This window comes from Passer domesticus, chromosome 11 (genome assembly GCF_036417665.1).
Source record: "Passer domesticus isolate bPasDom1 chromosome 11, bPasDom1.hap1, whole genome shotgun sequence".
Lineage (NCBI taxonomy): Eukaryota > Metazoa > Chordata > Aves > Passeriformes > Passeridae > Passer > Passer domesticus.
The window spans coordinates 16175504-16191696 of record NC_087484.1 but is presented as its reverse complement, the minus strand read 5'-3'; the positions used below and the strand labels follow the sequence as shown (position 1 = coordinate 16191696).

The 16193-nt window shown below is 40.1% G+C and overlaps 1 protein-coding gene across 5 annotated transcripts in view; it reads left to right on the top strand.

Annotated features, from left to right (window-relative positions):
- Positions 1-16193, top strand: part of NYAP2 (neuronal tyrosine-phosphorylated phosphoinositide-3-kinase adaptor 2) — a 162242-nt gene that overhangs the window by 73988 nt on the left and 72061 nt on the right. For all 5 annotated transcript variants that reach the window (XM_064385943.1, XM_064385947.1, XM_064385946.1 and 2 more), the window contains one exon: positions 13918-14216. In XM_064385943.1, the coding sequence (XP_064242013.1) occupies positions 13918-14216 (299 nt within the window). The remainder of the gene's footprint in view (positions 1-13917; positions 14217-16193) is intronic.

Sequence of the window (16193 nt, the reverse complement as noted above, 5' to 3'; positions counted from 1 at the left end):
TGGAGCTTGCTGTAGGTTCAACTCACTGATCCACTCAGTGGTTTTATTAGCAACTTAAACTAAAAACTCCTGTTTGGAAATTTTCAAGCTATTTTGGAGAATACCAAAGTGGGTTTCCACAGTGAAAGTCATCAGAACAAGCTTGTATTGCTAATTGCCATATATCCCTCTCATATGTCTTACAAAGAAATGCCTTAAATTGTTTTGCCCATTTATCTCCTAGTCACTTTAAGCCCCAGTGGATGCACACTTCTTTGAGGATCTAGATTTACTTATTTTTTTTGTTTAGCTTTCTAAGTATGAAGTTAAAACTTTAAAGATTAATTTCCCTTTGCCTTAACACAACAAAACACAATCTATCAAATCCATCACTGCAAACTCACCTTAATAATCTGAGTTTTCAGACTCACTCAGCCTGAAAATAAATTGGAATGTACTAGAATTAGGTTCCTGTAGGAACATTTTCTACCACAGGAGTTCTAATGAGCAGGTAACAGATAGATTGGGCAAGGACCTGAATAATAATAAAACACATTAGGGATGGAAGCTAGCAAAATGACAATGCAGCAAAACAAAAAGGAACAACAACAGTCATTATTCTCAAAGAATACCAATGGAGTTATTAAACCACATATTGCAATGTGGTCATTGGAAGCAGCTAGCTGAGATTGAAGCTTTCTCCATGAGATTGTGTGAGTGGTACATGTGTGTATAACTGTCTCTAGAGGAAGTTTTGGGGAGCTTGAATCTCAAGAACTTTGGGGTTTGGGTAATTTAGGCTCTGTTTTGACTCTCAAGGACCTTGAACTTTTCAGTTAAAAAGCAGGCCAGAGACTTGTCTGGCTCACGTTCTTCCTGGCCACAAGAAGCACAGGGCACAGAGTGCTCCTCTCCAGGGGCAGTCTCAGACACTTGTCCAGCCATTCATATTCACTGCAGTCACTGAGTGACTCCATTTTGGAGGAAAAAGCTGACCCTGGTTTATTTCCATAGGAAACAGAGCAGTTTGTTGATACTCCTCTCTGGCTCTGTAGTGCTGACAGAGCACATGGGACAGATCTGAGCCTGGCTTTGACAAAGGATGTGAGGAGACTGTCCATGGAAATGCAACAGAAGGAACTGGGGAGTCCTCCTCAGGTTTCTCAATTTTGTAGTGGCTTATTTCAAACTTAATACATAATGGTTTGAGTCTCTGGTTCCTAAAACAAAATAGAACCCATTTGCTCAACTGAGATTTCTTCTTTCTCTAAGAAAAGAGTCCTTAACAGTTTTGTGACTTTGCAATCAGACTCTTCCCAGCTGAAATAGCTTCAGTTCATATTCTCACAAGCAATGTAAACCTTTTGTGGAAGTGACATTGATGTCTTTCTAAAAGGAATTTTTGGCTGCTCTCATTGTACATCAGTATTAATACAGGAATACAGCCTTTAATTTCCTGTCTGTATTCCTGTTTCATTTAATAATTTAAAAAATATTTATCCACAGACTTTCTTTTTTTTGTTCCAGTTCATTAGCTAAATTTAATGTTTATCTCACGAGAATGAAAAATGTAGGGAAATAGTTAATTTCTAGTTATGCTACTTCTGGTGGAAATATATAACAGACTTAGGAATGCATCTGGCTTTCCTTTTTCTGCTATGCACTACTCAATTCTGCTGAAAGTGAGGAATAAAATCAGTGCTGTTCATTTTCCTATAATTTGAAGCAATCCATTTTCTCCTAGCCTGAAATGCAGAATATTTTCCAATCCCACTGTCTTCAGAGCATGAAGGAAACACTCATCTGTTCTGTCCTAAAAAGAAAAATTCAAATGTGGCTTTAACATGTCTCTTTGCTGATGTGGGCTTCCTCTGACACACACTGATTGCCTGTCATAGTCTTTAAATCAAAGCTATAGATCTGCATGCTCCATACTACCCCTTCTAAAAAGGCATCTAATTGTTTCTGTATGCAGCTTGAAGGGCAGTAAACACAGATTAGTAAGTATATGCATAAATAACTCCAAAGTATTGTGAAATCTTATACTTTGTATTTATTTTTATCTGCATTTCAAGAAGTACAGATGCTAGCATCTAGGAGATGACCCAATTTTGTCACTGTCACAGGAGGGAATCTCTCCTTAGGAGATATTTCTTTCCATGATACTATTCTTTTGTGAGTCCTCTTGAAGCTGTTGTGGGTCTTGAATCAAAGCTATCCTAATTTTACTGGATACACCTATGAAACATCCCTTTTTTAATATCTAAGTAGGGATTAAAAGTGTCAGCTTGGATCACCCACAAACATCTGTCAGACTCTATAGTTTTGCCTTCCCATTTTTTTTTCTAATGTCTTACAACCTTGGATTGCATTTAGTTTTCCATTCCAGAATCCAATAGCAGAACTCTAAAACAGCCTTGGCTCTCATTTTAAATATGTTGTGGATGTAAGGCAAAACTTGAAAATATTGCAAGAGGTCACATTTAACTCTTTAACTCAAAACCCACCATGGGAAATATGCTGGTTTTACCCTTTTCCTCCACAAAGTTTCTAGAAGGCACTTTAGAACTGCAACAATGTAATTGTGCTGCATCTGTCTTTTCTTACCTGTAATCATCTACTTTTGTTGTAAAGGAGTGTATCCACTGCTTAAATAACTAGGTACTGCTAGCTCTTATTTAACTATTGTTATATTTCACTTCTTACTGAGGTAAAAATAAAATAGATATTCTAGAGATCAGAATAATGAGCTGTTCACCAGGAATATTAACATTTCTATGTGCCATTCTAGGTAGGGTACAAAATCATTTCACATGCAAATTCACAGAAGTGTGTGTGCAAAGTCCAGTAAGGTTCGTCCTTCTAGCACTGAGGACATGGTTTAGTGGTGAAAATGGTGATGGTGTTGGGTTGATGGTTGGATTTGATGATCTTAAAAATATTTTCCAACTTCAATGATTCAGTGATTCTATTTCTTAAAGCTCAGTAGGCATCACTACATTTATTAAGTGGGTGAAAGTGCCTATTAAAAGATATGTTGTCATGAGCTCTCTACGACTTGAAAGTCTACTGTTCCAGTCTTATACATAATGACCCAAAGTGTTTGAATTAAGGCTGATCTGGTTTAAGATTTTTATCATGAGACCACCTTGAAGGAAGTTTTTTGTCTTACTGAAAGATAAAAATTGAAAACTGTGGCCTGGCTGGTGCAGTGAGGACAGAACAAAAGGCTCCTGTGTGGGCACTGGGCCACAGGGCAGGGAAAGGGGTATCACATATTCTGGACCAGAGAACAGTATTTTCTTGGGTTTAAAAATACGTAAACAATTAAAAAGCACAGCTGAATTGCTCTTCTGAGGGACAGAGACATCTCCTATGTGCATCCTGGTGTGCAGATAGCTGATTTGGACTTCAGTGCTGGGAGCTCACACAGAAATTGTCTCTGAGCTGCTTCTCCTTTCAGTTGTTTCAAATTGAGCTGCTGCCTGCTGTGTAGCATTGGGAGAGGGAAATCCACTTCATGTTATGTCAGGGTTATTGTTCCTAGATAAAGAGTTTTCAAAGGGGTTTGAGCAACCTGGAAATGTCCATGCACTACAACATATTACCGGGAGCTTTGCAGATATTAACAATAATTCTTAGAGCAAAAGAAAGCAACAGCGCATTGTTTTTGGTTTGTCCTTTTTGCATGAAATTAGGTCCAGACTTTGTGTGACCCTGGCTGCCACAGCTCACAACCTCAGTGCACACACAGCATTATTTCCTCAAGCTGAGAGTCTTGAAACATAACATTCAATAAATGACAGCTCTGAAGAGTTGCCGGAGGAATAAAGGGAATTTACATACTTTGTGTGAACAGCACAGAGCTGATCACCTTTCATGCAGGGAACTAAACTAGTACATCCCCCGCTTAATTTAGCATTACACCATTAAATGCAGGTTGCAAGGGCGTTGCTCTTTGTTTTGATGTTTTAGCTCTCTAACAAAGCCTCACACAGACTTTCACAGCTTGGAAAATAAGCTGTTGCTTTAGCAAAATTCCATTTCACTGTGGCTTCATAGGTTGTAGTGATGACTCTTTGGGCAATGTAAGTACATGTCCCTAAAGAAGCATTTAAGCACCATCTTCCTTCACTGTCAGAGCTTGTTGGACATAGGTTTTGCTCAAAAATTTGGCAAAAAGCTACTCTTGCAGGAAATAAAAAGCACAACACAGCAGTTCCCAAAATTATCTGATCATCCCCATTTGCAAAAGTAATTATGAGAGCGATGAAAATCAGCATGTGCTAATTTCTGGCAGATTTAGAAGTTTATTGGCAGATTTTATTGTAGCCAGTTGTCTCTGGTGTTAAATTCCTGTATACATAAAGACCTTTTAGTAGTCTGCTGGAGTTCCTGGGTCTGGCCCATTACATCTGTGCATGGAAACAGAGGAGAAAAGAGTTTCTGTACTTTGCATTTGGACAATTCACCTTGATTTCTAAAGGGAATGGAGATGCAACGAATGCGTTGGAAGACCTCAGTGTGGAAAGGGTTCAGGGCTGTGCTGGGTACGTGCTGAGTGGGGACAGATGTGTGTTTGCTGGCTTCTGTCAGTGTCCTGACTCAAATCACAGGTCCTGCCCGCCCATGTGCCCACTACACTTCCTTGTCACATGCTATATTAAATCAGCTGTGTTTCTGAAAATAAAATGTCCTTCTTAATTTATTTCTATGAACAAAGAAGTAGCTTCTGACAACCCTGGCTAAGAAACTGACGTCCATCAAGACAAGGAAAGAGTTTTTTTTTATATTATTATTTCTAAATTTAGATGTGAAACACGTTAATATTCTGTTGTGGCAATAATGATCACTTTGTTACACGTAGAAAAGTGACATAAGCAGGGAGATCTTCACGAGAACTTTGTATCTTACTGAGAAACCTCTCCAGGCTCTGAGGAGGAGAACTGTTGATACTGATATACAGGATTTAATGTAGCTTTATTTAGCAGATTGAGACTGTCCTGGGAGGAAGGAGGGAGGGACACCAATGTGCACATCTGTGGAGCGATTCCCTTTCGTGTTTCCTGGGTTTATTACACTAATCAAAAATATTTCACTTAGTTTTTTGAGTCTGTTTCATTTTGCAAAGCAGAGATTGTCACTGCTGTCCACTTAAAATACAGAGTAGTGATTGACGAAAGAGCTGAAACCCTTCCTTCAGACATCACAAGGAACAGAGAGATGGTGACACCTAATAGCACAATGGTAGTAATTCTAGCTATAAGGTCAAGGTGATGGGCTCAGGCAGGGCTCTTCCAGGTAAAAAGGGATTTTCTGGTGAAGACTTCTATGGGTTCCACAACCTATGACAGCAGAGTGATGCATCCAGCAGAATATTTATGTAGCTAGGCTGGGTGAACTGCAGACAAGTTATTTTTTTTTTGTTTCCTGTGCAAAGACCAGTCCAACATCCAGAGTCTTGTAAGTGGAAAAATGCCCAAATAAGCTTTGCACTGTTTGTAAAAACTTGCACTGTGCATTCCCCTAAAGTGAAAATTTTAATATACAATTTGTAGGTTAATTTTTATTTAGTCCTATTTAAATTGCTAATGTGCAGATGTTTTATTAGTAACTACCAACTGACCCTGAACGTCAATGAAAACAGTGCCTAAAATTGTACTCAAGGTATTCAGCTAAATGTCTGATCAAAAGAATGTAAACTTCCAAATTTTGTCATGTGCTGAGATGTCTGGAGGCAGAATTGCCCCATATGAATATAACAGATCTGGAGTGGTGGCTGTTGCATAAAACTGTCCCTTCAGTGGGACGTGGATCCCTGTCACATCCCTGCTGTGATTGTGCTACTGAGACCTTCTCCCAGCATGCCAGGAAGTGCCTCTCCCCCTCTTACCTACTCACGGGGCACTCAGAAAAGGAAATGAAGAGGCAGATCAACCCAGGGAGTGTATTTTGAACTGCAAATTGTGAATGACAATACTACCAGAAAAATAATGTGAATAACTAGACCTTCGGGTCACTAGGTATATAAAAAATAGTCTGTATGTTTTGCTATGGATCATGCTAAAGTGTAATTTGTCTGGGGTTTTCCTCTGAACTGAAATGCTGCTCTTCCTCTTCACTGCCACTCAGGATTGAAGAGTACTTTCAGAGTCCTTTCTCTTTGGAACTGGATACCATAGGAAGCATTTATTTAAAACCATAATTTCCGTGTCAATCCAATTTAAGCTTGGATTTAAAAAAATAGTAGTATCATGTTTGCTTGAGGGACTGAGAAGAGCATCTGTACAATCAGTGTTTGAAATAAGCCTGAATTAGGAAAGGCTAGACCCAGTGTAACATCTCAGCCCACACAGAGCACCTGGTTTACAGCTCTCTGTCTTAGAGTTTCACTACATTTCATTAATTCCTTCGGGTTTTTCACAGCATGTGATCCACAAATAGGGTTTTTTTAACTGTAGGAATTTCTTTTTTCCATTGAAACTTTGAGTTAAAACTGAAGGAACATTTTCTTCCAGAAATGCCCAAGAATTATTTTGTATGTTAATTTATTCCCATATCTCATTGAAATATTTACTTAGCTGCAGTTGCTCAGGCAGAGTGGAGTCTGAGCCATGTGGTTTTCCAGTGAATGTGATAAAAACACAGCCTTGGTCGAGCTCCACCTGTTTTTGACAGGATGCAAAACCCCACTCCATTAATGTGAACATGCATTTGCACTCAGTTTAAACATTGCATATGTTCCATGTCTAATTCTAGGTGACTCTGAACATATGAGCTTTCATTTGCTGGCTTTTAGCTGTGCATCCCCCAATGCAAAATTAAAAATAACTGTATCCATATAACAGCAGAGCACTTTTCACTCCAGCCTCTTCAGTGTTGTGTATTCACAACCCACAGATGTCCCCACGTGCATCAGCTGGAGCACTGGGGTCCCTGTACCCCAGCTACAGCAGGGAGAGTTTGTCCTTCTGAGGAGAGCAGGGCCAGGCCTTTGGGGATGCTCAGCCCAGTGTAGGAATCCTTAGTCCCTGGTTTAAGAAACAGTCTGCTATAAATAGAAGCAGCGCCCATGGAAAACAGAGCTAGTACCTGCACTTCTGTTCAGACTCATGAAACAATTTTGTTGAGCTCTCTGTGGATCAGAAAGGTCCTTACTCCTCAGTTACTCCTTTCCAGGCTGTCTAGCTTATGTTAGATTTGTTCTAAAAATAGCAAACAAAGTTTTAAATTTATCAGAGTTTCTCATAAAGTGTTTTGGGCTTGTTTTGATTTTGCTTTTTTTTTCCATTTTCCCCCAAAATTCCAACTTTTGCTAGAATGTTTTGCATTATAAAAGTAGTTCACTGCAAAGCATACCAGATCATCATTTGAAGTCAGATTTTTTTGGCATCATCTAGAAAACCTGCTGTGGACAGTCTTGGTTAGTTTTGCTTTTATTATCCATTGTGCCCTGCAGAGGGATTACAGCTGTCTTTTGGTTGCTCCCCAGGGATTCAGTTAATCTTACAGTGCAGCCACAACATGTGGTATGGCAGCCCAGTTTCTTCTGGAGAATCTTCTGTGAGTCCTGTTGGGGATGGCAGATTCTCAAGAGGAGCACAAAGGGCTTAAAGAAATAACCTAGTGTCAAAATGGGCAGTGGATACATATCTGTGAGTGGCATTGCTTACAAGAGATTCATGGGGCACAAGAAATTTCTACAAAGCTTCCTGGGTGTTTCAGTGCAATGGTTTGGGTACTCAGAGTGGGATTGTCATTGCATGTCTGCAGGATCAAACCCTGGGCCTGTGGGTTTGACAGGTGGGATAAAAGAATAAGCTTTATTGTGTAGCACTGATGTTATCTGTATATCCTGGGCGGCCTGACTTCTTGAGCAGCACCTGATCTCCTACCTTAAAAGCAGAGGCATATGGTAGAGGGAAGAATGATGTGTATAGACATATTGGCTGCTCATTTTAGACAGTCCTCCAGGTTCACAGAATGGCTCTGAATCTGACCTTTGTCACAACTCATTTATACTTTAGCCTATATCTAAAAGGATGGTAGTCTTATCCTCTGGATCTTGATTTAAGATCATGGTGTGTCATTTGGAGTATTTCAGAAAAGTAATGCAGAAAAAAAATGTGTATGTTCTTTGGCAATAAGAAGGGGGAACTCTGAAGTGTTATTAAAAAAAATAGAGATGAATGTGTGTGATTTGTATGTTTAATTTTTGTGACAAAAATGGTATAGATTTGTGTAAAACCATACCTACAGTGTAGTTCCTGTATCCATGATTGTGATCCTGTCCTTATTTCTCCGGTATTACATTTCATGGTCTCTTGAAATCATGTTTAGGGGGATAAAAATAGTATATCTTCTGTTGTTTTGGCATCCAACCTCTAATTTACAAATATAATTTATGCTAATCTTGAAAGTGCTTCTCAGATACAAAGTAAAATGTGTCATCCTTAGTATATGTGTGCATAATTTATTCTGATGGGAAATAGACATTTCAAAGCCATTTCAGCCCTTCATATGCAGAATATTTGATATGAGCAGGGCAGCTGGATGTTCCCTGCTGTAAGAGCAAGGAAATGGTTAAAACAGCAGTAGCTACTGTCTTAACCCAGAAAAGATAAATGCACCATGGGATAAACCGTTGTTTGCACAGTCAAGTCGAGCCAGCCTGTACAAGATCCTTGAGTTAGGTATTTTTATTCCTTTTGTTTTGCTGATGATTAGTCATTTTTGCAGAAAATTCTTCCTGTGTTATCAGTTAATTTTTTAGTGACTTCTGTCTGTGACTCAGATGGCTTCCCTGGTGGATTAGAAGCGTGTCAGGGGGGATTAGCTCTGCGTGGGCTTGCAGCTCCCCGGAGGGAAGGAGCCTGGCCATCCATGTGCTTCACTTGCCCTGTAACTCACAACTCTCCCCACATCCAGAGGAGCCTGCAGAGACTCCCAGCTCACTTTCTGCCAGCAAATGAACCAGTATCTGTGATGAATCTTCTTCAAGCACAAGAGGAGCAAGCAGCTGCTCTTGAAATGGTTTCTCTTGGCTACCTGGAATTCTAACACTTAGAAGGATGGTGACCTTCTGTGGTCCCTGACTGGAATTTATCACAGCAAAGAAATTAAAATACTTTCAAAGATGACACATCCCCAGCTGAGCAAAACCCCCTTCCTCCTGCTTTGGAGGTCAAATCTCATAATCAGGTGTAGCTCCCTTTTTGAACTTGTGCCAAAAAAGCAGAAAATCCCATGTTAAAGCAGCAGAGGAAGAAAAAAGGAAACCATACAAAGATGAGGAGAGCTATAAAGTGGTTCTTAGTGCCTGAGGGATGAAAATAATACAGTGTCTATTTAAACTGATAGAATTTTTGCATGAAAACCAAGAACAAGAGTCGACGGGTGAGAAGAAAATCCATCTCCAGGGTATTCTGTCTTTGTGGTCTTAGTCCAAGATTTCTACTCCTTTACCGCTGCACTGAGGAATTTAATATTCTGTTTTGTTTATAGTTAAACAGTGACACCAAGTAAAACAAAAGTTTTCATACAACTATTAATTTGTTTTCCAGGAATTAATTCAGTTTCTGTCTGGCCCAAGTAATGAAACTGCACAGCAAATAAAATTGTTCTTTGCAATATTAAATAGGAACAATGCAAACTAAAAAAACCACACTGATTGATGCAGACAGCTCTGGATACTTTCTTTTTGCCATGCATTTTTCATCAATGTGATGAAAATTTATTTGCCTTAGTGTTCTAACTTAACAACTTGAAAATACGTTCAGAGTCAACAGCAACATCATGACTCATGGCAAAGCAAGGTGGACACGACCTTCCCCATGCTGTTTGCATTTAGAGTATTTTCTGTGCTCATTTCTAATGTTTAGTCTTCCTCTGTAACTTTCACTCTTGTGATGTGTAATGAAATGAATAATATAAAAGACTTTCTCCTCTGTAGTTCATCAAAGATGTTCTTCCATTCTCCTGTGCTGTGTTACAGCAATACTCCAGTATCTGCTTGGTGGAAAAGGGCAGGCAGAAATGAGCTGTGGAGTGTCCAGCCCTGCTGTGACCACAGCCTCTGTGCCAACAGGCTGACACTGCTGTAGGAGCAGCTAGGCCAGTGAGGTTTAATGCTAGCCCAGTTCTGACCTCAAAGAACTCAACTGACAGACAAAACCTGTATGGAGATGTGATGAGACTCACTGGATCTATCAGTCAGATTTCTTGTTGATATTTTAGAAATGCAAACTGAAATCTGTTGTTTGGTTTAGACATATCTGATATGTTTTAAACAGATTTGACAGTTTTTGTATTAGCTGTAATGATTTAATTCCACCACTGTGTGGGAGAGGGAGAAGGATGGGGTCTTGCTTCCCTTGCAGTGCACCCAGGGAGTGAGTGTGTAACCTGGTAGCACTCAATGGTCTGTGTGGCCTGCTGAGCTGGGGCTGGAGAAGGCCTGTAACATGGTTCTGAAAGGAGAGAAGGTTTACAGCAATCTTCTCAAAGATGTCTGACACTGACCTTGGCATTGCCCTTTCCTCCACCTGTGGCACATCAGTCACTAGAGCTGGGCAAACACTGAAGTGCATTTTCAGCACCAAGTCAGCTTTGATGTGTTTAACCTGAGCTATCATATAATTAATTTTGTTGTTATATAATCATGGCTCTCTTTGCAGACAAACGTCTTGCATTTTTAATGGTTATTTAATGCTGTACTTAATTCTTTGTCAGAGAAGCATTTGATCCTGGCCAAATTGAAACTTCCCAGAGGAATAATCTAAATGTGCATTTCCATATATATTAATAAACTATGTTATACTTGCAGCAACTCACATAATACAGTTTTGAAATGAGATAGAACTCATTATCAGTACAATGAGGAGCACAGTCTTACCTGTCAGAAACAACAGAGTGAGACCTACACAGATCCTTTCACTGTCTCTGTAGTCACTGCTGCACAGCAAGTTATGTGTAAATCTTTGTCAGCTTGTTGTGCTGAAGTGGGACACATGCTAGCCCAGCCAACTCCTGTGGCTGTGAGCAGGAGGAGTATATAAATAAATCCTTTCATTCTGTCTGGGTTCATGATGTAACAACAGCAAGACTGTGCATTGCACAAGTCCAAATGGACCTTCATGATGCTGCTACCTGAGGGCAGGGGATGCCATATTTGAAATCTGCCATCCTGCTTTTGATCTTGTTTGTGCTCTTGGTGTGAGTCTGGAGTTACTCCTTTCTCTTTACACACAGGGGATTTTGGTCTGCATTGCTGAGGTGTGAACTTGGCATCCCACTGTGTGCTGTGCTGGTGTGAACTGGCCAGACCCAGCTGGGAAACACCCACTGCCCTATACTGGGAATTGCTACCTGTGTAGGGAACAAGCCTAAGGGAACAAGGAAGGGAACAAGCCTAAGCCTTTTGTGATCCTGCTCAATGACCAGGGCCCAGGACCAAAGATTGGAGGCTAGGCTTCTTCAGCTTGTAGTTTACAGAGCTTAACCAGCAGCAGAATGTTGGCTCCTACATTCAAAGACAAATGGATACTCCTTTAAGTGTGGCTGAAAGCAGGGAAACGGTGCCCTGCTGGTTTTGCCTGATAGCTGAGCAGGGGATGTAGGAAAGCAAGACCAGATCTATTCCAGCTGTGATGCTGAGCAGCAGCAAGTTCTGTTCCCATCTGTATCCACAACCTCTCTCTCACCTGGCTGTAGGCTCTTTGCTGTGGAGAAAGCGTAGGAAATAGGTGAGAGTTTCATCTATGTTGAAATTAAATAAAGAATTAAAAAATTAAGGGGTGGAGAAGGATTTGATTTAATTTAATGATACAGTGCATTTAGACACCAGGAGTTTATTTGGTAAGTTTTAATTTCTGGAAGACAAGATGCAGCAGTTTGGCAAAAAAACCCCCATGCTTCATATAAATGCAGTGCTGTGTATTGTGTATTCTTAGGAAAACGGTGAAATAGATCACCTCAGAGGGATTTGTGCAAGTCCATCCAGCTTGCCATAAGAAACTGGCTTATAGTGGATGGCTCAAACACCTTCATACAGCAGTGAAGTAAATGCAGTAATTAAATAATGTAAACTGTTAAGAATTGCTGTGGAGACACAGCAAACTGAAACTTTCTTTGCCAAATGTGATTATCCAATAGACTTAGAAAGGAAGCAGACTCCCCACCTGCATTCTTCATCATGTTTGGATGGTAATCTTCTTTAAATAATATGACAGGCTCTTTCTGCAGTCCAGTGTCAGAGGATTATACTATTTTCAGAACAATTTATGAAAGATTAGTAGAGGCATAGTTAATAATTCAAACTAACTACAGGTTTTTTAGAAATATTCAAATTAATGAGTTCTACCTCTTGATCTTTCTAGCTGCAAATCCCTTTGGAATTGATGCCAATTAGGATTTAGTAACAACTTGGCTGTGAGCATGGACCAGTGTGTGCATATGTGTGGCAGGCATGTGTGCACACATTTACACATGTGGGTAGGTGTCAGTGCCCCTGGAAAGTGGCACATGGCCAGTTAGAGCTGTTCTGTTGTTAACCAGTTTGGAAATTGGACATCTCCACTTGGAGAGGAAATGGAATAAAAATGCCGGGAGAGTAATAAGCAAACAAAGGTGGCTTTGTTTTTTGTTGGGGTTTTTTGGTTGTGGTTTGTTGTTTGTTTTTGGTTTTGTTTTTGTTAAACCAAAACCAAGTTCTGCTTTATCATGCACAAAGCTCATTGCCAGTCTGATGTCTTTAGGACAATTAGATGCAGCTTGTGTGTTACCTACAGTGAAGATGGGGTGAAAATGAGGTGGCCTTCCTTACTCTTCACATTTTTGAGAAATGTTCTTGTCTTTTAAGAAAGGAAATGTGTTCCAGCACCAAATAAACTTCACCAGACCAAGGCAACATCAAGTAAGAAACTTTCAGAGAAGCACTTACCCAGGAAGCAGGAGCTAATTAGAGCTTTCTGATGCTTCACAGTTCTTGTGCTGACATTTCTGCATGCCCACAGTGGTACCATTTCAAACCTCCTTGCAAACAGGCCCACACTGACCTGTGTGTGCTGCTGAGTTTCTTTGCGTAGTCACTGACTTGCCTAAATTGAAATGTGCTGTTGGTTTGCAGTATAAACACCAGTAAGAGCTGTTTTTCAGAACTGATAAGCATGAGTGGAACAGGGATAATATCAAGTTCTCAGTCATTACACCCACAGAAAAATGCAGTATATGGTAGCACTTGTTTCAACTGCACTTTCCTTCTTCTTTACCTGTAGTTCTAAAAGGCTGGAAGTTATTTTCTTCCTGGTGCCCCACCTGGTGTCCATGCTCCTTTCATCTCCTGCACTTGTAATTTACTAGTCTGAAGCTGCTTGTGTTGCAGATTTATGTGGATTTGATGTGATGTCGAGTTTCCTATAACTAAGTAATTTTTAGAATATTTCTTCTCTACCATTCTTTAGTCTCAAGGGAAAAGATTGATTAGATGCCATGAGCCTTGTTTCCCAAGCTACATGAGCATCTGTAGTCAAAGATGAGTGTCACGGAGTGTGGATCAATACATCCTGTTGTAATTCTAAAGCATTATTCTTTGGCTTACTCACAGTCTCCTGTTTTCCTGAAAACTCAGTTCTGACTTTCAATGTTTGAAATTTCTTCTGTAGAAAATTTCTAGTTACGATAATATGAAACCTGACAAAAGTTTTTTTTATTTTTTTTTGGTAAAATTCTGAGTGTGTAGCAGTGTATCTATGTTTCAGTTGTTGGCAGCTTATGTTGAAAAATAAACTTTTCTAGCAGTCATCTTTTCAGAGAAGAGCATTGCTTGTTTTCAAATTCAAAAACATGATCTGCTTGTAACAGGCAGAACTGAGACCCTGGTTCCAGATATGGTTCAGGCAAAGGAGGACCTTTTACTTACATTTGTATTTTCTGTTACAGCATAGGTGGAGAAGTAGCAAGAGGAAATGAAGGCAGCTACGTGGGGAAACATTTCCGCATGGGATTTATGACAATGCCTGCTCCTCAGGACAGACTGCCACACCCCTGCTCCAGTGGCTTCACTGTCAGATCCCAGTCTCTTCATTCAGTTGGAGGCACTGATGATGAAAGCAGCAGCTCCCGAAAGCAGCCGCCTCCAAAACCGAAGCGAGACCCCAACACCAAACTGAGCACCTCGTCTGAAACAGTCAACACTGGAACAACAAGCAAAAGTGGGAAATTACCAGACAGGACTGAAGGTAAACACTGCAATTCTTTGGGAAAAAGGGGGTTGATGAACTACTCTTAAGATTATCCTGTTGCATTTAAGAATTACCTGTATGTTTCCCTATCTGTGTAACAGTGCCAACACAGGTACCCTAGACCGCTCATGTCTGAATGTTGGACCAACTATCCAACTGCTCTGGATGGTTTTGCCTTTGACATTTGTCATAGAACTGCACCACTTACGTGGTCTGGGTATATACTGGAGAATGAGTTGGATTTATTCAGAGTGAAGGGGGAAAGAGATTGTTGTCAGTTAGAACATAGGCCAATGTTATCTGCCCACCAGGCAAGAACCACTGACCATATCATTAGCATGGTGCAAACCACAGCTCTGGAAAGGGCTCTCCTCAACAAAGGAGGGAAGAACAGAAATTAATAAAAAGAATACTTCATGGCCCTGAAACTCTACAGCAAGGAAATATCGTCCAACAGTAAAAAATTTAGCTAGGACAATATAATGTATTGCCCAAAGCTTCTGTTTGTGTCTGAGTCTACATTTTCTCTTCCCATTCCTCCCAGTTGCATTTCAGCCAGAGCAGCATTCAGAAGTGAATTAACAAATAGTTTTAGTAAAGATATTGCTTCCTTTCTCTGCACTGCTAAAGAGGAGCTAACGCTGTAGGGGTGATCTCCTCCCTTTATCCCATGCTGTAAGTACATTCTGTGCAGCAGTAGGACCAGCTGTACTCTCTCCTAGAGAGATCAGGATGACTCTGCTTCACAGTGTGAACTGTAGGAAGGAACCCATAAGGACAAATGGTTTGATCAGTGCTGGTGTCTCCCACTGCTGTGTTACATATCAGCTTGACATTTGATGCAGCATGTTGTCCTCCTAGTGCATCCCTTTGCTTGGTGTTGCGGCCAGAAATTCTTGTTAGCTACGTTCATGCTATGACCCCCTTTAAGCAAATCTGATTAAAAAAGTTGTCAGTGATAACAAAGATGTTAATGAATGTGTAAATCATGGTGGCACATATGTCTGTGACTGTGAAGTTGAACACAAGTGCTGAGCAAAGCTGTGGATTTATTTATGCTCTTGGTAGCTCTTGTGCACATGACCTTTTTCATTACTTCCATATCCTGTCTTCTTCAGTGACCATGACATCAGCTCTACACAGACCAACGTGACATATGCAAGCATTAAGTAACTATCCTTAACAAAAACAGTTTTCCACAATTTTACTGGAGCAAAGCCTACACAGAAACCATTTAACTTTGAGATTTAAATTCTCTTATCAGAAAGTCTTTCAAATTTTAATTTAGTATCAAAAGAGGCACAAACTTGGTCTGATATATGCTGAGGCAAAAGACAGGAGCCCTTAAAAATACAACATTTAAAAGTATTTTTCTAATTCTTTAATATGTCTCTTAGCACTCTTTGTCCCTGAATCTGCCCAACCAGAATCACCAAGATTAGATTAAGTTTGTTTCGCAGACAAGGTAGTAGGAAAGGGTTTAATGTTTTTTAATTTGTTTAATGACTATTCCTGCAAGTGTGAATTGAGTCACACAGTACACGGTGCTGTTCAGAATAGCTGACCTCAGCACCATCCCTAGGATGATTAGGAATGGAGTCTGTTTTACATCCATATCCCAGCACTTTTCCTCATTTGCTGAGAAGCAAGAGAACTTGACAGACTTGAAGTAACAATAATAACAATGGTAATTGAAATACATCCAAGTATTTTGCCAGCCTCACAGAAGTCACGGCAGACCCCTTAAGCAGCTTTTGTCCTCACAGAACTAGGTTTTCTTCAGCATTATTTTAATTCTGGAAGATTCTGAAAATTTTGGTTCTTTTCCTTCATCTTCTTCTGCCATCTGAAATTTGAGTCCAAGAAAGAAATATGCAGTCATGTCCCTTCTGACAGATCTCAAAGTTCGAAATCAGTTGACATTTCTGTTTCCAAAGACACTTTTCCTCCTCCACTCCGTGCAGGTTGAGCTTG